Consider the following 25,205-nt stretch of genomic DNA (forward strand, 5'->3'; position numbering starts at 1 on the left):
ATAATATTCAGTTTCTTCCTGAAAATGATTGCAATCACAAATTCTTTGGTCTTATTCTCTTCATTTAATTTGTCTTCAATGAAAAAACACAAAAAGAATTGTCCTAAAGCCAAATTGGATATAATTCCACACCAAACCTAAAAAAGGGGGTGGACAAAAGTATTGGCACTGTTTGAAAATTCATGTGATGCTTCTCTAATTCGTGTAATTAACAGCACCTGTAACTTACCTGTGGCACCTAACAGGTGTTGGCAGTAACTAAATCACACTTGCAGCCAGTTAACATGGATTAAAGTTGACTCAACCTCTGTCCTATGTCCTTGTGTGTACCACATTGAGCATGGAGAAAAGAAAGAAGAGCAAAGAACTGTCTGAGGACTTGAGAAACCAAATTGTGAGGAAGCATGAGCAATCTCAAGGCTACAAGTCCATCTCCAAAGACCTGAATGTTCCTGTGTCTTCCGTGCGCAGTGTCATCAAGAAGTTTAAAGCCCATGGCACTGTGGCTAATCTCCCTAGATGTGGACGGAAAAGAAAAATTGACGAGAGATTTCAACGCAAGATTGTGCGGATGGTGGATAAAGAACCTCGACTAACATCCAAACAAGTTCATGCTGCCCTGCAGTCAGAGGGTACAACTGTGTCAACCCGTTTGAATGAAAAGGGACTGTATGGTAGGATACCCAGGAAGACCCCACTTCTTACCCCGAGACATAAAAAAGCCAGGCTGGAGTTTGCCAAAACTTACCTGAGAAAGCCTAAAAAGTTTTGGAAGAATGTTCTCTGGTCAAATGAGACAAAAGTAGAGCTTTTTGGGAAAAAGCATCAACATAGAGTGTACAGGAAAAAAAAAGAGGCATTCAAAGAAAAGAACACGGTCCCTACAGTCAAACATGGCGGAGGTTCCCTGATGTTTTGGGGTTGCTTTGCTGCCTCTGGCACTGGACTGCTTGACCGTGTGCATGGCATTATGAAGTCTGAAGACTACCAACAAATTTTGAAGCATAATGCAGGGCCAGTGTGAGAAAGCTGGGTCTCCCTCAGAGGTCATGGGTCTTCCAGCAGGACAATGACCCAAAACACACTTCCAAAAGCACTATAAAATGGTTTGAGAGAAAGCACTGGAGACTTCTAAGGTGGCCAGCAATGAGTCCAGACCTGAATCCCATAGAACATCTGTGGAGAGATCTCAAAATGGCAGTTTGGAGAAGGCACCCTTCAAATATCAGGGACCTGGAGCAGTTTGCCAAAGAAGAATGGTCTACAATTCCAGCAGAGCATTGTAAGAAACTCATTGATGGTTACCGGAAGCGGTTGTTCACAGTTATTTTGGCTAAAGGTTGTGCAACCAAGTATTAGGCTGAGGGTGCCAATACTTTTGTCTGGCCCTTTTTTGGAGTTTTGTGTGAAATGATCAATGATTTGATTTTTGCTTCATTCTCTTTTGTGTTTTTTCCTTGCAAGCAAATGAAGATAATAATACCAAAGAATTTGTGATTGCAATCATTTTCAGGAAGAAACTGAGTATTATCTGACAGAATTGCAGGGGTGCCAATACTTTTGGCCACCACTGTATAAACGATTAAGAACACCAGACTGAACGTTTACGTATATTTTATATATTTTTAAGTGGTGTCGTAGCTCATTTTTCCGTATGAATATGTACAAATTACAGTTTTTAACTTCAGAATTGTCAGTGCCGGATATATATTCTTTGATTTTTGGTAACTGGATGCTATACAGATTTTTCCAAATCCTGCAGGGCTATCTTCCACATCGAAATATTGAGCTGACCTTCATCCTCTCTGCTTTGCTCCTGTGGTTAGGTGATAACTTTCTAAATTGAAAAAAAAAACATTTAAAGGGAACTTGACAGCTAATAGATGCATCAGACACTGGATGGATGTTTAACTCTGAAACTCTGCAGGGTTTCAGATAAAAATATGGTTTAAAAGCCACCGGGGACCGAGCCGCACCGAAGATTAGTTGGACAGGCGAGTCCCCTGTGGCTCCTCCCCACCTGCTGCCCTGGAGTGACAGGAGAGACCTATCACTTAAGGGGGATGGGAGGAGAGAAGCCGCAGGGGATCTGCCTGTCCGACTAGTCTCTCTTGTGGCTTGGTTCCCCGCAGCTTTTTAACTATGTTTTTCTTTGATATGCCGCAGCATTTCAGAGTTATGTTCACACGTCATGGTTTTTTCTGCGTTCATTTTCTGCAGCAAAACCTGATCTCTTGCCAGGAGGTTGTTCAGGATTTTTGTTGCTGTTTTCTTGCTTTTTTGCTTTTTTTTGTGCATTTTTTCCACTGTCCTTTTGTCTCTTTTATGCATGTACATAAAGTTCAGTGAAAAAAATAAATCTCATTCTGGTTTAGGCACAAAAACCTCTGAAAAATGCTGAAAACTTGACACCTGCGTTTTCGTGCTTTTTTTTCACCATCCATTACTTCCAATGGGTGAAAAAACGTGGAAAAAACGCTGAAAGAAGTGACATGCTCTATTCTGCAAAAAAACATGCAAAGCACAAAATCCTGAACAAAAAAACCCATGATGTGTGCATGAGATTTCTGGAATCTCATAGACTTTGCTGGTACTGTGAAACACAGCTGAAAATTTGCAGAAAAAAACCACATCAAAAACGCTGAAAAAACCATGATGTGTGAGCATAGCCTTAAGCATACCGATATATGACTGAGATCATACTGCCAATATCTGATATATGCTGCCATGGGGCGGGCAGCATGTGTCAGCGGTCAGGTTCCTTTTAGGGAAGGACACATCTGCATGTTCTATATTACGGGAGATGGGTTATTAGTCCAAGGATTTTCCATGACTCTCATATTTTCATACATTACATGTGGACTTTGTCATAGATTTCAGGCTAGTTCTACAATGTATTTTATACCCAGTGTGAAAGCTAATAGTTAAGGGTCAGAGTTGCTGTCATTAATGGGTTACAGATTTTCTTTTTGCATTTTTGCCCTTATATGATATATAAAAAAAAGGAAATTATTTTTATATTGATTGCGTAATTGATGTTTTTACAGTTTTGTCATTATTAATATATTTTTTAATTAGATTTCTAAATTTAAAATGTGCTATCTTATATGATTATCCTATGAAGGATAATTATAAAAAATCCAATAAAGATTGCTCTTTCTTTTGTACACTAAATAAAGGATAACTAGTTAGTCCTGGGTGATCTTTAGGGTAGGGCTAGAAGACTTCTGAGGTGACAGCAGTGGCTGGCTATTGCTGCTATACACTACTACACTTCAGAGGGAACTTCTCTAGATGCGTTGCAGAAGTGAGGAGAATCATGTGCTTCCAGAGGATGCACGGGACATCTTGTAATAATAATAATAATAATAATAATATTAGCAAATACCTCCAATTAGAAATGTAGTATAGTTCTCCTGATTCGCTATGTCGCTTATCTCATGTGCAGGGCATTGCAGTAGCTTAGGTATCAATGGTTACGACCACTAAGAACTAACTAACTGACTGTTAGTATATACGTCGGGGTAACCATGGATACCTAAGCTACTGCAATGCTTTGCACTTGGGGAAAGTGACATAGCGAATCAGAAGAACTATTCTACATTTCCAATTGGAGGTATTTGCTAATATTATTATTATTACACTTACTACATATTGGGATAGGATCTTGCAGATGGGAATACCCCTTTAAACCTGCGATGTCTTAATCACCTATGCAATACATCTAAATACAATAATATTGCAGTGTATTTTGAAATAGATGATCTCCTATACAGATCAGCCTATGGCAGACATGGGGGCCTTCAGAAGCACCCTGACTGCTATAGCAACTCATCCATACTCCACAATTGTGCAGCTGGATGCTTATGGCTGCGATATTGCAGATTTTTTAATGCCACTGTCACGCTTAACAATAGTATTTAAGGGGTTAAACTGATGAGATCGGCACTATATTCTATTGCATTAGTTACTTGCCAGGTGTCGGCTGTGTAGCAAAGCCGGTACCCGCGTTGCTTTGAGCATGCTCAGCTCTTCAGATGGCTCCATATCGCAACATCACACAGCCAGCATACATGTATGGTGGTCATTACTAATGAGTTAAGAGACCAGTAGTCAGCGAGCCCTAGGCCTCCCAGCTGGAGGTGAGCAGGGAGTGGAGCTCCTTGGCTGCCAGGGTACCCGGGTGGACTGCCATGATAAGAACTAAGCAAATTTATTTTCTTTTTTACAACTCATAGAAGAGAAGAGGGTTTATGTTTCCTTTTCTTTTTAATTTGTATTTGTCTGTATTTATAGAGTATAAATAATTACATTTTACATAAACTTCAGAATGAATATTCATCCCTGAGCAACAAACCTGGCTTCTGACCTTCCTTATTCACATAGGATTGCGATGCAATTAATATTTTTGTTTACTGGCCTATTGTTTCATTGTATGAATGACAAGGTTATTGAGACATCTCATATTTGTTATTTGTGTGTTTTTCTAGGTGTTTGCTCGTCGTGCTCTCAGTAAGATCAGCGAGCTTAGTCAGCTTGAACATATGAGCGATTCCTCATACAACGAAGAGACGAAGAAAGCTTTTAAAGAGTCCACTCTTAAGGTAAACAAACATTCGCCCGCTTTAAGAAGTGAAGAGATTGTAGACGTCAGACATGACTTACAAGCTCAATAAGATATTCATAGACACAAGTCAGGGAACAAGACATGGAATACTGCCTGCGGGGTTACTTATACGTACTCCAGCAATCCTGCTGCTACTGAAGCATGAAGGAAGATTTCCTTGTACATTACAGCTGCCTTGTTTCCAGTAACATACATGGAAACTGAATAGAAATGGACCCGTGTACATACTACAATGCATCCTTATTGCTGTGTAGTAATATATGTCATGGTTAGGTCTAGATAAGGTTTCAAATCTGCCTACAAATTCACAAGTTTAGTGTTCTGCATAACTGTTTCCTAGGATCATCAGTTATCCCTTGACCCGTAATACAGTGGAGACCAGTTATAGTCATTGAAACACAGAAAACATCTACCAAAGGGAAACAGGTTGTCTAGGATGGAGCCAATAGTCTGCAGTCACTCTGTGTGACTACAGACTGCAACATCGTGACAGCGAGTGGTGTGCGTGATGTCACAATTTGCTGATTTCTCAATGTGAGAGGGCAATCACTTGACTGTAAGTATGAGATTTGTATACTTGAGGTCATGTGCCAACTAGATGCATTCAGCTTTTTTCAATAGAAGTGAATTGAGAGATGCTAGATAAGTCTAGTCGGCATCTGACCACAAGTATGAAAAATGCATGTATACAGTCAGGTGACCACTTGCTGGCATTGGAAATACCGGGGAATCATGACAGTGTGTACACTGCACTGCATGCTGTCAGGATCCTGCAGTCTGCAGTCATATAGAGTAACTGCACACTTTTTTTCCCCAAGCTTTGACAAAGAGCATGTATAAGGTAATCACTATACTATGACATTGGAGGTTTGATTACATGGAATGGGACGCTTTCCCTACTGCTCGATGTATAACCTGCCCTCCTGTGATGAGGTATCTTCCACCTGACTGCTCCGCCTAATCCAGGCCACCATGATTACATGGAATGGGACGCTTTCCCTACTACTCGATGTATAACTTGGCCTCCTGTGATGAGGTCTCTTCCACCTGACTGCTCCGCCTAATCCAGGCCACCATGATTACATGGAATGGGGCGCTTTCCCTACTACTCTATGTGTAACTTGGCCTCCTGTGATGAGGTCTCTTGCACCTGACTGATCCGCCTAATCCAGGCCAACATAATTACATGGAATGGGACGTTTTCCCTACTACTCGATGTATAACCTGGCCTCCTGTGATGAGGTCTCTTCCACCTGACTGCTCCGCCTAATCCAGGCCATCATGATTACATGGAATGGGACGTTTTCCCTACTACTCAATGTATAACCTGGCCTCCTGTGATGAGGTATCTTCCACCTGACTGCTCCGCCTAATCCAGGTGACCATGATTACATGGATTGGGACGCTTTCCCTACTACTCGATGTATAACTTGGCCTCCTGTGATGAGGTCTCTTCCACCTGACTGCTCCGCCTAATCCAGGCCATCATGATTACATGGAATGGGACGTTTTCCCTACTACTCAATGTATAACCTGGCCTCCAGTGATGAGGTATCTTCCACCTGACTGCTCCGCCTAATCCAGGTGACCATGATTACATGGATTGGGACGCTTTCCCTACTACTCGATGTATAACTTGGCCTCCTGTGATGAGGTCTCTTCCACCTGACTGCTCCGCCTAATCCAGGCCACAATGATTACATGGAATGGGACGCTTTCCCTTCTACTCGATGTATAACCTGACCTCCTGTGATGACGTATCTTCCACCTGACTGCTCCGCCTAATCCAGGCGACCATGATTACATGGATTGGGACGCTTTCCCTACTGCTCGATGTATAACTTGGCCTCCTGTGATGAGGTCTCTTCCACCTGACTGCTCCTTGTAATCCAGGCCACCTTGATTACATGGAATGGGACGCTTTCCCTACTACTCGATGTATAACCTGGCCTCCTGTGATGAGGTATCTTCCACCTGACTGCTCCGCCTAATCCAGGCGACCATGATTACATGGATTGGGACGTTTCCCTACTACTCGATGTATAACTTGGCCTCCTGTGATGAGGTCTCTTCCACCTGACTGCTCCTTGTAATCCAGGCCACCTTGATTACATGGAATGGGACGCTTTCCCTACTACTCGATGTATAACCTGGCCTCCTGTGATGAGGTATCTTCCACCTGACTGCTCCGCCTAATCCAGGCGACCATGATTACATGGATTGGGACGCTTTCACTACTACTCGATGTATAACCTGGCCTCCTGTGATGAGGTCTCTTCCACCTGACTGCTCCGTGTAATCCAGGCCACCTTGATTACATGGAATGGGACGCTTTCCCTACTACTCGATGTATAACTTGGCCTCCTGTGATGAGGTCTCTTCCACCTGACTGCTCCGCGTAATCCAGGCCATCATGATTACATGGAATGGGACGCTTTGGGAGGCCTGGTTGTGCAGAGATCAGCAAAATAACAGGCAAAAGTGTTTCTTACCAATATAGGAAAGAGAAGCTTAACGAAAAGTTTGAAATGTCTATTTTCTTAAAAAGTCCATAGGGCAAACACAACAGAAAGTCATAGCTTTACAGATGTGTTGTGTTCCAGAATAGTGCCAAGTACACAGGATTGTGAATTACAGACACTTGTTTGTCATTGATTTTGGAAGTAAGAAATGACATGTGACTGCCTTGGTTTCTTCATTTTATAAATTATCACATGTCAGTTCATGCCAATAGACCCTTACCAGAATGCAGGGCATAGTCTATGGTGTCTGGGTCCCATAAATTAAGGGAAAGGGGTCTGTAGCAATTTTTATTGGCTCTTTACATCCTTTTTTTTCTATTGGCAAAATACTTTTGGTATACGTACAATTAATTTATAATAAAAAAAATCTACCTGGTGCCATAAACGCAAAGGGAGTATGATCAGAGATACAACACCTAATAGAGAATAGTTTATCCCTCAGTAAGATGTTCAATATGGTTGTGTGGACAAGGCCTAAATTACTGACAAAAATAATTAATGGCATTTTTAATTGTGAGTTGTTATTCAAAGAGAAATTTTCCTACTGGTATAAAGTGAATTGATTTTATGGGACTAACTGAATGCATTCGTTGTCAGATGGCAGTAATGATCTTCAAAAGAGCCGTGTTTGAGTCAAGAAGAAAACCAAAAGGAATCCTTCGTCCAAAGCTGAAAAATAATCTAAAAGAAGCGGAAAAGGTTGGTTTGGGAATAGGACCCGATCTATCTTAGGGAGTCATTTCGCGGCAATTTTATTGTCATTTTTATTGTTTATTGTTCTAAGCACGAGAATGGGAGCTTCATCAGAATAGTGCCATAAAAGACAGTCAGTGGGCTGATGGTAGATAGAACAAATAGGTAGTAACGTCCTCACTAAGGGTATGTGCACACACATTGTGTTTTTTCTGCACTTTTTCTGCACCAAAATCGGCATGAAATCTGCTGATAACTTTTCTCTGGCAGCAGGTTTAGCTGCGGTTTTTGTTGCTTTTTTCTGCGTTTTTTTCACTGTCCTTCTGTCTCTATTTAGTAATGCACAAAAAGTTCTGTGACAAAAAAGACTCCCAAATGCGGCAAATACGCAGGTGCGTTTTTTGGTGCGTTTTTGCTGCATATTTGTAGCGTTTTTTCATCTCCCAATTACTTCCTATGGGTGAAAAAACGCTGAAAGAAGAACGTGAAAAAAAAAAATCTAATTTTTCCCACAAAAATGTTGCTTTAGCCAAAAATTGTTCATTTTCACAAGGGTAATAGGAAAAAATGAGCCACACAATTTGTTACACAATTTCGCCTGAATTCGCCAATACTCCATATATTGTCGAAAGCTACACACGTGGTCAAAATTGTTGGTACCCCTCGTTTAATGAAAGAAAAACCCACAATGTTCACAGAAATAACTTGAATCTGACAAAAGTAATAATAAATTAAAAATCTATGAAAATGAATAAATGAAAGTCAGACATTGCTTTTCTGCTTCCACAGAATTTAAAAAAAATTAAACTGATGAATTAGGCCTGGACAGAAATGATGGTTCTTCTTAACTTAATATTTTGTTGAACCACCTTCTGAGGCAAACACTGCAATCAAACGATTCCTGTAACTGCCAATGAGACTTCTGCACCTCTTGACAGGTATTTTGGCCCACTCCTCATGAGCAATCTGCTCCAGTTGTCTCGTGTCTGAAGGTTGCCTTTTCCAGACGGCATGTTTCAGCTCTTTCCAAAGATGCTCAATAGGATTTGGGTCAGGGCTCATAGAAGGCCACTTCAGAATAGTCCAATGTTTTCCTCTTAGCCATTCTTGGCCCAGATTGTGCTTCTATAGCCACAAACCCATAAGGTTGTAGTTCTGTAATCTAACTGGAATCTAGAATTATCTTGGAGGATAATGGGTTCATGGTCGCTTCTAAATTTTGGCAGTTAATATGCATCTTTTTTTTCTCAACGCGTTTTTTGCAACACTGTTGATGTTTTGCAACAAAGTTTTTGATGGTTATCTGATCACACCCCAATATCTTAGGATTTCAAGAGTGCTGCATCCTTCTGTAAGACTTTTAATAATTTGTGACGTTTCAGAGTCAGTTAAATCTCTTATTTTGGACCATTATGCCTTAGTAAAACAAGCTGCCTAATAAGTCTGTACACCTTGTTAAAGGGTCTTGATTAGAGATGAGCGGTGTTCGACTAGAACTGTTCGCCAATCTCAAATTCGAGCTGTTTTGGGTGGTGTTCGAGTTGTTCGGCGAACCCGAACGATTTGGAAAAAATTCGGCTGTTCGAGGTTATGTTCGATAACTGTTCGTGCACCAAAAGCGTGTCCTGCATGTCTGGTGCTATTTAGAGCACCAATCATGCAGGGATTGTCTGCCACTCACTGTAATGCCACAGCCATGGTGGTTGTGGCATTACAGTGATTGCCCAAATCGATGGGAACAGTGCTCACAGTGAAACATGAAAAGCCGGCAATTCAGCAGCGGCATACACCGGTACCCGACAATTTAGAACCGAAAGAATAGAGCTTCACACATAGATTAGATAGATAGAAACATGTCAGTCACACATATAAGAAGCACAGTGACAGTGTTGCTTACTGTACTTGTCATTTAGTGTAAAGGATTTATCAAAAAAAATAATAGTGTTTTCATGCACCGTCTCTTTAAAAAAGCCGGCCGGCAATTCAGCATCTGTACCCGACAATTTAGAATAGAAGGAATAGAGAATCACACATAGATTAGATAGATAGAAACATGTCAGCCACATATATACGAAGTACAGTGACAGTGTTGCTTACTGTACTTGTCATTTAGTGTAAAGGATTTATTAAAAAATATAATAGTGTTTTCGTGCACCGTCTCTTTAAAAAAGCCGGCCGGCAATTCAGCAGCGGTACCCGACAATTTATAACAGACAGAATAGAGCTTCACACATAGATTAGATAGATAGAAACATGTCAGTCACATATATATGAAGTACTGTGACAGTGTTGCTTACTGTACTTGTCATTTACTGCAAAGGATTTATTAAAAAAAATAATAGTGTTTTCATGCACCGTCTCTTTAAAAAAGCCGGCCGGCAATTCAGCATCTGTACCCGACAATTTATAACAGAAAGAATAGAGAATCACACATAGATTAGGTAGATAGAAACATGTCAGTCACATATATATGAAGTACTGTGACAGTGTTGCTTACTGTACTTGTCATTTACTGCAAAGGATTTATTAAAAAAAATAATAGTGTTTTCATGCACCGTCTCTTTAAAAAAGCCGGCCGGCAATTCAGCATCCGTACCCGACAATTTATAACAGACAGAATAGAGCTTCACACATAGATTAGATAGATAGAAACATGTCAGTCACATATATAATAAGTACAGTGACAGTGTTGGTTACTGTACTTGTCATTTAGTATTAAAATATAGGATTTATTATTAAAAAAAATTGGCGTGGGGTTCCCCGTAATTTTAGTCTCTAGCTGAGGTTAAGCAGACAGCTGGGGCAGATGTTTGAAGCCTGGGAAGGGGGTAATACCCACGGAGCTTCCCAGGCTACTAATATCAGCCCCCAGCTGAATACCTAGCCTTTACTAGCTATTAAAATGGAGGACCCCCCCCAAAAAAATGACGTGGGGTCCCCCCTAATTTAATAGCTAGCAAAGGCTAGGCAGACAGCTGGGGGCTGATATTAATAGCCCAGGAAGGGAGCCATGAATATTGGCCCCCTCCCAGGCTAGAAACAGCAGCCGTCAGCCGCCCCAGAAATGGCGCATCCATAGGATGCGCCAATTCTGGCACTTAGCCTCGCTCTTCCACGCTGCCCTGGTGCGGTGGCAGGGGGTAATAGGGTTGGGGTTGATGTCAGCTTATAATGCCAGCTGACATCAAGCCCAGGTTAGTAATGGAGAGGCGTCTATAAGACACCCCCATTACTAACCCCATAGTCAAAGTTAAAAGAAAACACAAACACCCAGAATAAAGTCCTTTAATTGAAATAAAGACACATTCCTTTATTGTTCTAAATTAAACCATACTTACCGTCACGCCCATTCCAGCTGAAGCCAACGATCTCCTGCAATAAAAGAAAAATAATAAAGCAACCTCATCCTTACCTTTCCATTGTTCCCACGACAGCTTCAGCTCTGCTACATCGAGATAACAGGCTGGACCGCAGCAGAACGCTGCCATCCAGCCTGTCATCCCGCAGACACTGAGAAGCGCAGGCATGCTTGCGCTCTGCAGTGTCTGGCTGTGACGGCATAAAGATGAGACGAGTTCATGTCCAATGAACTCGGCGCACCTCATGCACGTCACTGACAGTGTGGGAGAATTCTCCTGCACTCAGCGCTTCAGCGTGAGAATTCTCCCACGCTGTCAGTGACGTGCATGAGGTCAGCTGAGTTCATTGGACATGAATGAGCTCACCTCATGCACGTCACTGACAGCGTGGGAGAATTCTCACGCTGTAGCGCTGAGTGCAGGAGAATTTTCCCACGCTGTCAGTGACGTGCATGAGGTGAGCTGAGATCATTGGACATGAATGAGCTCACCTCATGCACGTCACTGACAGCGTGGGAAAATTCTCCTGCACTCAGCTCTTCAGCGTGAGAATTTTCCCACGCTGTCAGTGACGTGCATGAGGTGAGCTTATTCATGTCCAATGAACTCAGCTGACCTCATGTACGTCACTGACAGTGTGGGAGAATTTTCACGCTGAAGTGCTGAGTGCAGGAGAATTCTCCCACGCTGTCAGTGACGTGCATGAGGTGCGCCGAGTTCATTGGACATGAGCTTGTCTCATCTTTATGCCGTCACAGCGAGACACTGAGGAGCGCAAGCATGCCTGCGCTTCTGAGTGTCCGCGGGATGACAGGCTGGATGGCAGCGTTCTGCTGCGGTCCAGCCTGTCATCTCGATGTAGCAGAGCTGAAGCTGTCGTGGGAACCATGGAAAGGTAGGGATGAGGTTGCTTAATTATTTTACTTTTATTGCAGAAGACATTGGCTTCAGCTGGAATGGGCGTGACGGTAAGTATGGTTTAATTTAGAACAATAAAGAATTGTGTGTTTATTTCAATTAAAGGACTTTATTCTGGGTGTTGTGTTTTTTTAAATACTTTACTAGAAATTCATGGTGGTCATGTCTAATATTGGCGTGACCCCATGAATTTCGGGCTTAGGGCCAGCTGATAATGCCAAGCTGGCCTTAACCCCTTTATTACCCAGTGAGCCACCGCATCAGGGCCCTGGATGAGTTGGGTACAGCGCCAGAAGATGGCGCTTCTATGAACGCGCCATTTTCTGGGGCGGCTGCGGACTGCAATTTGCAGCGGGTGGGGCCCAGAAAGCTTGGGCCTCCCTGCGCTGCGGATTCCAGCTCCCAGCTGCCTAGTTGTACCTGGCTGGGCACAAAAATAGGGCGAAGCCCCACACATTTTTTTTTTAAATTATTTCATGAAATTCATGGAATAATTAAGAAAAAAAGGGCTTCCCTATATTGTTGTGTCCAACCAGGTACAAATAGGCAGCTGGTGGTTGGGGGCAGCCCGTCCCTGCCTGCTGTACCTGGCTGGACACAAATATAGTGCGAAGCCCCACGTCAATTTTTTTTAAATTATTTCATGAAATAATTTTTTTAAAAAAGGGCTTCCCTATATTGTTGTGTCTGGCCAGGTACAAATAGGCAGCTGGTGGTTGGGGGCAGCCCGTTCCTGCCTGCTGTACCTGACTGGACACAAATATAGGGCGAAGCCCCACGTCAATTTTTTTTTAATTATTTCAGGAAATTCATGAAATAATGAAAAAAAAATTGATGTGGGGCTTCGCCCTATATTTGTGTCCAGTCAGGTACAGCAGGCAGGAACGGGCTGCTCCCAACCACCAGCTGCCTATTTGTACCTAGCCGGACACAACAATATAGGGAAGGCCTTTTTTTCTTAATTATTCCATGAATTTCATGAATTAAAAAAAAAAATACGTGGGGCTTCGCCCTATTTTTGTGTCCAGCCAGGTACAACTAGGCAGCTGGGGGCTGGAATCTGCAGCGCAGGGAGGCCCAAGCTTTCTGGGCCCCACCCGCTGCAAATTGCAGTCCGCAGCCGCCCCGGAAAATGGCGCGTTCATAGAAGCGCCATCTTCTGGCGCTGTACCCAACTCATCCAGGGCCCTGGTGCGGTGGCTCACTGGGTAATAAAGGGGTTAAGGCCAGCTTGGCATTATCAGCTGGCCCTAAGCCCGAAATTCATGGGGTCACGCCAATATTAGACATGACCACCATGAATTTCTAGTAAAGTATTTAAAAAAAACACAAACACCCAGAAAAAAGTCCTTTAATTGAAATAAACACACAATTCTTTATTGTTCTAAATTAAACCATACTTACCGCCACGCCCATTCCAGCTGAAGCCAATGATCTCCTGCAATAAAAGTAAAATATTAAAGCAACATCATCCTTACCTTTCCATGGCTCCCACGACGGCTCCAGCTCTGCTACATCGAGATGACAGGCTGGACCGCAGCAGAACGCTGCCATCCAGCCTGTCATCCCGCAGACACTGAGAAGCGCAGGCTTGCTTGCGCTACTCAGTGTCTGGCTGTGACGGCATCCAGATGAGCCGAGGTCATGTCCAATGAACTCGGCCCACCTCATGCACGTCACTGACAGCGTGGGAAAATTCTCACGCTGAAGCGCTGAGTGCAGGAGAATTTTCCCACGCTGTCAGTGACGTACATGAGGTGAGCCGAGTTCATTGTCGGCTCATCTGGATGCCGTCACAGTCAGACACTGAGGAGCGCAAGCATGCCTACGCTTCTCAGTGTCTGCGGGATGACAGGCTGGATGGCAGCGTTCTGCTGCGGTCCAGCCTGTCATCTCGATGTAGCAGAGCTGAAGCTGTCCTGGGAACCATGGAAAGGTAAGGATGAGGTTGCTTTATTATTTTTCTTTTATTGCAGGAGATCGTTGGCTTCAGCTGGAATGGGCGTGATGGTAAGTATGGTTTAATTTAGAACAATAAAGAATTGTGTCTTTATTTCAATTAAAGGACTTTATTCTGGGTGTTTGTGTTTTTTTTTTAACTTTGACTATGGGGTTAGTAATGGGGGTGTCTTATAGACGCCTCTCCATTACTAACCTGGGCTTGATGTCAGCTGGCATTATAAGCTGACATCAACCCCAACCCTATTACCCCCTGCCACCGCACCAGGGCAGCGTGGAAGAGCGAGGCTAAGTGCCAGAATTGGCGCATCCTATGGATGCGCCATTTCTGGGGCGGCTGACGGCTGGTGTTTCTAGCCTGGGAGGGGGCCAATATTCATGGCTCCCTTCCTGGGCTATTAATATCAGCCCCCAGCTGTCTGCCTAGCCTTTGCTAGCTATTAAATTAGGGGGGACCCCACGTCATTTTTTTTGGGGGGGTCCTCCATTTTAATAGCTAGTAAAGGCTAGGTATTCAGCTGGGGGCTGATATTAGTAGCCTGGGAAGCTCCGTGGGTATTACCCCCTTCCCAGGCTTCAAACATCTGCCCCAGCTGTCTGCTTAACCTCCGCTAGAGACTAAAATTACGGGGAACCCCACGCTAATTTTTTTTAATAATAAATCCTTTATTTTAATACTAAATTACAAGTACAGTAACCAACACTGTCACTGTACTTATTATATATGTGACTGACATGTTTCTATCTATCTAATCTATGTGTGAAGCTCTATTCTGTCTGTTATAAATTGTCGGGTACAGATGCTGAATTGCCGGCCGGCTTTTTTAAAGAGACGGTGCATGAAAACACTATTATTTTTTTTAATAAATCCTTTGCAGTAAATGACAAGTACAGTAAGCAACACTGTCACAGTACTTCATATATATGTGACTGACATGTTTCTATCTATCTAATCTATGTGTGAAGCTCTATTCTGTCTGTTATAAATTGTCGGGTACCGCTGCTGAATTGCCGGCCGGCTTTTTTAAAGAGACGGTGCACGAAAACACTTTTATATTTTTTAATAAATCCTTTACACTAAATGACAAGTACAGTAAGCAACACTGTCACTGTACTTCATATATATGTGACTGACATGTTTCTATCTATCTAATCTATGTGTGATGCTCTATTCCTTCTTGTCTAAATTGTCGGGTACCGGTGTATGCCGCTGCTGAATTGCCGGCCGGCTTTTTTAAAGAAAGCGTCTTCTGAGCAGTTTGTCAGCTTTTGGACACCTTTGAAGGTGTTTTCTATGTGTTCCTATGTGTTTTTGTTTGCCTGCCATTGGTTTTAACGGTGTTCGACGGTGTTCTAAGGTGTTCGACGAACAGTTCGACGAACAGTTCCTCGAACATCCCGTTGTTCGACGAACCGAACCGAACCCGAACACTATGGGGGTGGCTCAACACTAGTCTTGATATCAGTAGACCTCACCCTCCCTCATTATACAAATACACTTCACGTGATCTGCTTCATCCCGTCAGCATTCAAGTTTATACAGCTTGGAAATGGAAAATCTGCTTAAAAATTATATGGTCAAAATACTCACTTGCTTAATAATTCTGCACACAGTGTCTATAGATTTATTTTAGGCATGTCACTTAGTGTTGATTTTCCAACCACATCTGGAAGTTTATTCCAAACATCCATTACTCTTTCAGTAAAATATTATTTTCTGACATTACTTCTGATCTTTTCCCCATCTAATTTCAGATTGTCCATTTTGCTCCTAACTTTAAGATACTTAATGGTTTTGATCATGCCCCATTTAACTGCTTTCCTCTAGCTTAAAGGGGTTTTCCATGATTAATTTTTGAATGGCCACAGGCTTGCCCAGTGTAAAAATAACAAACTGAGCTTTACTCATCCAGCGATGCCGCTTTGTTGCTGCCTTTTGTCTTTGTTGACATGGCTGCAACAATGATGTCACAACTACAGCACGTGATCGCTTCAGCTAATCTGTGGGCTCAGCGGCTTTGTGCAAACTACAGCAGCATCGATGCTGAGCCCTGCCATTGGCTGCGGCAGTCGCATGCTTTAGTCATGATGTCAGTGCTGCAACCTGTCAACAAAGACCAGAGGCAGTAACAGAGAGGTAGCACTGGAGCAGAGATGGCTGAGTAAAGCTCAGTTTGTTATTATTTCAGTGAGCAGCCTATGGACACTGAAAAGTTCATCTCAGAAAATCCCTTTAAGTCTTTTCTAATGAGTTTTGTGCTTGAGACTATCCATGATTTTTGTAGCCTGTTTTTGGACCTGGTCTATTTTACCAACGTCCTTTAGAGGTCTCCAGAATAAAGAAAATAGCGCAGACAATGGTAATTGCACCAGAATTAAGCGCATACTGTTCCAAAAAACTGGAATACATGTAATGTGTCAGAAGGGGCGTACATAAAAAATTATGGGGCTCCATAGCAGAAGTCCTAATTGGGTCCCCCAATGCGAGGGACATGTATTGCGCTTCAATAGGGACAAAATCCAGGATGCATATACATTTAAAGTGTGACGATGTGAGGGGGCCCTGTGCCATAGTGACCATGTGATCTTTAGCTATTAACGGTAGGCCACCGGTGCTAGATTAGTTATGTATTTTAAACAGTTTTTGATTTAGACACTTTTCAAAAGTGTACAGAAAAGAAGAGAATGGCTAAGTGTTGTCCTAAATTAATTATGTTCAAAACATTTTTGGCACAACACAATGCAAAGCCATGCAAGAGTTGGCGTAAAGATGAGGAGGGGACATGATACTAATACATTTGGCCCAGTTTCCCAGATATATTCTGAAGAGCTTCATACTATGGGATCATAATCACTCTTTTTCTAATGGTAATGCCTCTATGGAGCAAAGGGTTCTGCTTGCTTTGCCTCCTGCCTGGCCACACTGTTAGCTCAGTACATCTCGATCCTTTTCTTTGACTTTCTGACTAATGTAGCGAAATGATGAAATTGCCAATACTATTTGAATATAGTCAGATAGGCCACATTATATGAAAGTACATCTGCTCTTCTATTCGCAGTTGCCGTGGCCTCGTACTAATACTGAGCGACTTCTGGTAGAGATCTTTGGAAACAATGCAGCCCAATTCCTTGCTATTGTTGAAGCGCTGACGGATAGCAATAGAAGAGTGTTGCAAGCTGGTCCCCCGATGCCTGATGAACCAGAGATACACGATGTGATTGCAGAGCTTTGTTTTGCTGGAACCGATATCCTTTCAGGTAATCTGTGTCGTTATTAAGGTTACTAAAGAACTCCCCTGGGCACAAGAGAATACAGAGTCCTACTGTTAGTGCTGGGCACTGCTCACCGCTCCGTACATCCGTATATTTCTTACTATACAAATTTTATCATGGAAACGAGAGAATCCCAAGGTGTTTTATAGGTGAAACAGATGCCCAGAGGTAATCTTTAATTGTATAGTTAAATGTACATAAGATTCAGTATAATGTGTGGGTGTCCTCTGCTCTTTCTGGGCATTTCGGTCCAGTAGGCGGTCCTATCAGTGACTGACAGGTATCTTTGTATGTACTTTTATACAAACAAGGCTGTCAGTCACTGGTAGGGCCGCCTACTGGACCAAAATGCCCAGAAAGAGCAGAGGACACCCACACATTATACTGAACCTTTTCTCACTAAACTATATACAGGTGCATCTCACTAAATTAGAATATCATCAAAAAGTTAATTTATTTCAGTTCTTCAATACAAAAAGTGAAACTCATATATTATATAGAGTCATTACAAACACAGTGAGCTATTTCAAATGTTTATTTCCGTTAATGTTGATGATTATGGCTTACAGCCAATGAAGACACAAAAGTCATTATCTCAGTAAATTAGAATAATTAACAGAAAACACCTAAAAAGGCTTCATACACGTTTAAAAAGGTCCCTTAGTCTGTTTCAGTAGGCTCCACAATCATGGGGAAGACTGCTGACTTGACAGATGTCCAGAAGGCAGTTATTGACACACTCCACAAGGAGGGTAAGCCACAAAAGGTCATTGCTAAAGAGGATGTCTGTTCACAGTGTGCTGTATCCAAGCATATTAATGGAAAGTTGAGTGGAAGGAAAAAGTGTGGTAGGAAAAGGTTCACAAGCAACCGGGATAACCGCAGCCTTGAAAGGATTGTTAAGAAAAGGCCATTCAAAAATTTTGGGGAGATTCACAAGGAGTGGACTGCTGCTGGAGTCATTGCTTCAAGAGCCACCACACACAGACGTATCCAGGACATGGGCTACAAGTGTTGCTTTCCTTGTGTCAAGCCACTCATGACCAATAGACAACGCCAGAAGCGTCTTACCTGGGCCAAGGAGAAAAAGACCTGGACTGTTGCTCAGTGCTCCAAGGTGTTGTTTTCAGATGAAAGTAAATTTTGCATTTCATTTGGAAATCAAGGTCCCAGAGTCTGGAGGAAGAGTGGAGAGGCCACAATCCAAGCTGCTTGAGGTCTAGTGTGATGTTTCCACAATCAGTGATGGTTTGGGGACCCATGTCATTTGCTGGTGTAGATCCACTGTGTTTTATCAAGACCAAAGTCAGCGCAGCCGTCTACCAGGAAATTTTAGAGCACTTCATGCTTCCCTCTGCCGACAAGCTTTTTGGAGATGCAAGCTTCTGGCTGGCCATGTCATACTGCGCGAGCCGGGAGAATTCAAATGCGTGTGCAGTGCCAGCCAAGACTGAATGTGAGGCTCACACCCCTATGACTGAACGAGCAGGTATCATATAAGTTTATAAAATGTTTTATATTCATGATATCAGCACCGATTTTAATGAAAAAAGCGTGTTAGTGATGCAATACATTGCATCACTAACAATGCAATGGGGGCAGTTTACATAGTAGATTGGACATGACAGGTTCCCTTTAAGTGGCCATAAACCAGTCAGGAAACAAAACATAACAGCCTCTTTCAGGTTCAAAAAGATATAAAAGAACAAAACTCAAAATAACAAGTCCATACAGCACGGCCTCAGCCGTTTTAATGCAAGTGCTTTTCTCTGCCTTCATTTGAGTCTGAGCCGCACTTGCAAGGTCTGCTCACCTTGCACAACACACAGACAGACTGGGACAGACCCAGCTGTGTTAAATCAGGACATTTCAAGACCTGGACTTGAGGTAAGTGAGCAGCCGATCCCACCCAGCTTTTTTAGCTGCTCGTAAAACCCGGCCCCATAATCCGGGCCTATGAAATACCTCTTAGCACTATGCGTGCTGGAGCCTTCTCTCCTGGTCCTACATCACTGAGGTTTGGTACCTCGGTGACACATACCTCCCGTCCACGTCCTGTCCAGCTGCAACCTTACAATATATATATACATATATATACATATGTATTCAAGTTCTGTGACTATACCATCATTTGAGCCACACTTCACTTTTTCATATTTGTTTCCCATAAGTGAAATGTACTGCTTTTCTTTCAGGTGAACAAGCAGTTTAAGGGGTTAGCTATTCATATGTGCTAAATCCTTAAATGGGATTGTATTGGATCTTTATTTTTTAGAAATGGGCTGAAAGCAGGAAATGTTTTACCCTCTTCACGACCTTGGACGTATAACGTCAAACGTCATGTCCCTGCATTTGATGCTGATCTGATCAGCTATCATGTGCCTCTAAAAGCCACGGGTGGAGATCAACCCACGACTGTTAGCCAGTTAAAGGCCGCAGCATTTAACACGTGCCAGGCAGAAGAGCGTCACAACTCCTGCCCATCGGCGTTCCTGTAATGTGATCGTGGGGCGCCGATGGGTTGTCATGACAGCCGGTGGTCTGCAGAAGACCCCCGTGCCTGTCATTGTGACTCTCCTGTGTCCTTAGGAGATTGTGATTTTTGATACACATAGCAGGAAGCCCTGCTATATGTAGCACACAAAAAGTTATAGCTCTGGGAAGAAGTGGAGCAAAAAATGAAAACGCAAAAAAAAGAAAATCGCAAGATGGTGAAGGGGTTAAAATAATGAAACAATCATTACTTATCCATTTAATCACCTGCCAGTCCAGCAGTCCCTGCCTGTGTTGCAGTGATGACATCATGTCCATCATTCACGTGACCAGTGCAGCCAATCACTGGCCTCAGCGATCACATTACTTAGGTGCAAGCCTCACAGCTGAGGACAATGACTGAACAGATCTCATGAATGATGGATATGATGCCATGAATACAGGGCTGGAATTTGCTTGCTTTCAGTAAATGAAAACTTTTCATCTTTACATTCTGAAGTTAAAACTTGGAACAATCCTAGGATGAGAATGTAGGATGAGATTCTTGAGTCCATGGCAGTGATTTGTGCCACTGCTGTGATTAATTGGCAGAGGATTGGCGAGATTTTCATGGTAATGGATGGTCACCTGGCACTTGGGAACAGCGCTAACTGTACACTGATTCCAGGCGCCGGTATGTGCCACACTGATGACACACGGATGTGGGACATTTGGCGGACCATGTCACCACACATACCGGACACACTGACTTGTGAAAGAGCCCTAACATAGTAAAACAGACTGATTCTATGGGTCTTTTATTTACAGCACAGTGATAGCTATGAAATAGCACTGCTTACAATGATTGTACCTGAGTTCATTATGTAAAAAAAAACAAAACACAAAATTTGAGCTTGGATGTGGCCTCCCTTCCTAGAGCTGGATAACACATTTAAAAGCTTCCCTTGGCTGGTGTTAATAGTTTGGGACGGGAGCCTCAGTCTGCCCTTATTCACACAGAGGTCAACTTTGACACATGGTAAGGTTTTTAATATTAGACAGAGTAGGTTCTATCCCGAACGGGTTCACCTTGTCGCTGGTGGGATAGCTTTCATACTATTTTTGATCAAAAACAGTGTTACTAAGAACCCTATTTTATTTCATTGCACTTGCTTTTTATTTATTTACAGCAGGGATTATTTTCATTTTGCTTCTTGTAGGTTTTTCTGAGTTCATTATGTGTCAAAAACCTTCAAATCCTCTTTTGTTGCTGAATTCATGTAATTTACTGTAGGGTAAAAATGTAAATATGAAACTTATTCTACTGTTTATCACTCGTTCTAGGGGGAGGCAACAAAGGAGAGCGGAATATAGGAGGTACCCCTGAAAGTGCATTGTGTAAACTGCTGAAAGAGTCCTCACTACTGGAATTAGCAGTGCAGGGTGAGATTTAAAGTATTTATTGGCATAAATCTGTCTGTTATGTGGGTTCACATACAGTGAAGGAAATAAGTATTTGATCCCTTGCTGTTTTTGTAAGTTTGCCCACTGACAAAGACATGAATAGTCTATAATTTTAAGGGTAGGTTGATTTTAACATTCAGAGATATAATATCACAAAAAAATCAAGAAAATCACATTGTATAAATTAGATAAAAAATTTTGCATTTTGCACTGAGAAATAAGTATTTGATCCCTCTGACAAACAACACTTAATACTTGGTGGCAAAGCCCTTGTTGGCAAGCACAGCAGTCAGAAGTTTTTTGTAGTTGATGAGGGTTGCACACATGTCAGGAGGAATTTTGGTCCTCTCCTCTTTGCAGATCATCTCTAAATCATTCAGATTTTGAGGCTGTCACTTGGCAACTCGGAGCTTCAACTCCCTCCATACTTTTCCTATGGGATTAAGGTCTGGAGGCTGGCTAGGCCACGCCATGACCTTACTGTGCTTCTTTTTGAGCCATTCCTTTGTTGCCTTGGCAGTATGTTTTGGGTCATTGTCTTGCTAGAAGACCCATCCACGACTTATTTTTAATGTCCTGGTGGAGGGAAGGAGGTTGTCACTCAGGATTTTACGGTACATGGCTCTATCCATTCTCCCATTGATGCGGTGAAGTAGTCCTGTGCCCTTAGCAGAGAAACACCCCCAAAACATAATGTTTCCACCTCCATGTTTGACAGTGGGGATGGTGTTCCTTTGGTCATAGGCAGCATTTATTTTCCTCCAAACACGGCGAGTTGAGTTAATGCCAAAGAGCTCACTTTTTGTCTAATCTGACCACAGCACCTTCTCCCAATAACTCACAGAATCCTCCAGGTGTCATTGGCAAACTTCAGATGGGCCTGCACATGTGCCTTCTTGAGCAAGGGGACCTTGCAGGCAATGCAGGATTTTAAACCTTTAAGGCGTAATGTGTTACCAATGGTTTGGTGACTGTGGTCCCAGCTGCCTTGAGATCATTAACAAGTTCCCCCCGTGTAGTTTTAGGCTGATCTCTCACCTTCCTCATGATCAAGCATACCTTACGAGGTGAGATTTTGCATGGTGCCTCAGATCAATGTCGATTGAGTCTCATTTTGTATTTCTTCCATTTTCTTACTATTGCACCAACAGTTGTCTCCTTCTCACCCAGGGTCTTACTTATGGTTTTGTAGCCCCCCTCATCTTTGTGCAGGTTTATGATCTTGTCCTTGACATCCTTAGAAAGCTCTTTGGTCTTGCCCAGGTTGTAGAGGTTAGAGTCTGACTGATTAATTGAGTCTGTGGACAGGAGTCTTTTATACAGGTGACTATGTAAGACAGCTGTCTTTAATGCAGGTAACAAGTTGATTAGGAGCATCTAACTGGTCTGTAGGAGCCAGAACTCATAATGGTTTGTAAGGGATCAAATACTTATTTCTCACTGCAAAATGCAAATAAATGCATCTAATTTATACAATGTGATTTTCTTGATTTTTGTTTGGATATTCTATCTCTCAATGTTAAAATTAACCTACCCTTAAAGTTATAGACTGTTCATGTCTTTGTGAGTGGCCAAACTTACAAAAACAGCAAGGGATCAAATACTTATTTCCTTCACTGTATATCTATCTATCTATACACTCATGGTCAAAAGCGTTGGCACCCTTGAAATTGTTCCAGAAAATGATGTATTTCTTGTAGAAAATAATTGCAATTACACATGCTTTGTTATATACATGTTTATTTCCTTTGTGTGTATTGGAACAGCACAAAAGAAACAACTTACCTCTCTCAGGTAGGCATTAGGTAGCTTTCAAACAGGCAATGCGTTTTGGTCCAAACAAGTGCAGTTTTATTGCTTTCATAAAACTCCAAGGGACTCAAAACCAAAAACATCCTCTTCTGGGGACAAAGGTATCGCAACAAATTAACAGTTCATTTAGCGGAGCACATATATGTCAGTGCGGGCTCACCCAAACAGATTTCAGTCCTTTCTTCAGGAGCAAACTTCATACACAGAAGAGGCATTATCCCGTCAGTCTTGGCATCATCTTCAGTTCGAACTGAAGTGTTCAACTTCAGTGCACAGTTCACACTGAACAGACTGCAGCTTCTACACGTTTCTCTGCAGCTCCCATAAACAGACTGCTGAGCTTTCCTAGCTGACCCATGCAGTCTCTATTCAGAGAGAGACTCTGGCATGTATCTCTCCCAACTATAGCTACCATTTATGTTGGTCACTCACCAGCAGCACACTTAACTCTGCTTCTCTGCTTCATCCAGCAGACTTGGTATACACCAAGGTGAACACAGGCCCTTTTTTTAGTGAAAAGCTAGGCAGGTGCATCCTGCAGAGCTAGGTCTTAACCCTGTCCTACCTGGCTCTGCTACTGTGTGTATATGTATATGTATATATATATATATATATATATATATATATATATATATATATATATATATATACAGTACAGACCAAAAGTTTGGACACACCTCATTTAAAGATTTTTCTGTATTTTCATGACTATGAAAATTGTACATTCACACTGAAGGCATCAAAACTATGAATTACCACATGTGGAATTATATATTTAACAAAAAAGTGTGAAACACCTGAAAATATGTCTTATATTCTAGGTTCTTCAAAGTAGCCACCTTTTGCTTTGATGACTGCTTTGCACACTCTTGGCATTCTCTTGATGAGCTTCAAGAGGTAGTCACCGGAAATGGTTTTCACTTCACAGGTGTGCCCTGTCAGGTTTAATAAGTGGGATTTCTTGCCTTATAAATGGGGTTGGGACCATCAGTTGTGTTGTGCAGAAGTCAGGTGGATACACAGCTGATAGTCCTACTGAATAGACTGTTAGAATTTGTATTATGGCAAGAAAAAAGCAGCTAAGTAAAGAAAAATGAGTGGCCATCATAACTTTAAGAAATGAACGTCAGTCAGTCCGAAAAATTGGGTAAACTTTGAAAGTGTCCCCAAGTGCAGTTGCAAAAACCATCAAGCACTACAAAGAAACTGGCTCACATGAGGACCGCCCCAGGAAAGGAAGACCAAGAGTCACCTCTGCTTCTGAGGATAAGTTTATCCGAGTCTCCAGCCTCAGAAATCGCAGGTTAACAGCAGCTCAGATTAGAGACCAGGTCAATGCCACACAGAGTTCTAGCAGCAGACACATCTCTACAACAACTGTTAAAAGGAGACTTTGTGCAGCAGGCCTTCATGGTAAAATAGCTGCTAGGAAACCACTTCTAAGGACAGGCAACAAGCAGAAGAGACTTGTTTGGGCTAAAGAACACAAGGAATGGACATTAGACCAGTGAAAATCTGTGCTTTGGTCTGATGAGTCCAAATTTGAGATCTTTGGTTCCAACCACCGTGTATTTGTGCGACGCAGAAAAGGTGAACGGATGGACTCTACATGCCTGGTTCCCACCGTGAAGCATGGATGAGAAGGTGTGATGGTGTGGGGGGGCTTTGCTGGTGACACTGTTGGGGATTTATTCAATATTGAAGGCATACTGAACCAGCATGGCTACCACAGCATCTTGCAGCGGCATGCTATTCCATCCGGTTTGCGTTTAGTTGGACCATCATTTATTTTTCAACAGGACAATGACCCCAAACACACCTCCAGGCTGTGTAAGGGCTATTTGACCAAGAAGGAGAGTGATGGGGGGCTACGCCAGATGACCTGGCCTCCACAGACACCAGACCTGAGCCCAATCGAGATGGTTTGGGGTGAGCTGGACCGCAGAGTGAAGGCAGAAGGGCCAACAAGTCCTAGCATCTCTGGGAACTCCTTCAAGATTGTTGGAAGACCATTTCCGGTGACTACCTCTTGAAGCTCATCAAGAGAATGCCAAGAGTGTGCAAAGCAGTCATCAAAGCAAAAGGTGGTTACTTTGAAGAACCTAG

The 25,205-nt window shown here is 42.5% G+C and overlaps 1 protein-coding gene across 3 annotated transcripts in view; it reads left to right on the top strand.

Annotated features, from left to right (window-relative positions):
• The window catches only part of CFAP54 (cilia and flagella associated protein 54), a 526,588-nt gene that overhangs the window by 21,936 nt on the left and 479,447 nt on the right, over nt 1-25,205 (top strand). For all 3 annotated transcript variants that reach the window (XM_073651573.1, XM_073651574.1, XM_073651575.1), the window contains exons 7-10: nt 4,491-4,604; nt 7,747-7,848; nt 17,138-17,336; nt 21,168-21,266. In XM_073651573.1, coding sequence (XP_073507674.1) covers nt 4,491-4,604; nt 7,747-7,848; nt 17,138-17,336; nt 21,168-21,266 — 514 coding nt within the window. The remainder of the gene's footprint in view (nt 1-4,490; nt 4,605-7,746; nt 7,849-17,137; nt 17,337-21,167; nt 21,267-25,205) is intronic.

The sequence above is a fragment of the Phyllobates terribilis genome, unplaced genomic scaffold, assembly GCF_046119375.1.
Source record: "Phyllobates terribilis strain yellow unplaced genomic scaffold, ASM4611937v1 Scaffold_11__3_contigs__length_659146591, whole genome shotgun sequence".
In the NCBI taxonomy this organism is placed as follows: Eukaryota; Metazoa; Chordata; class Amphibia; order Anura; family Dendrobatidae; genus Phyllobates; species Phyllobates terribilis.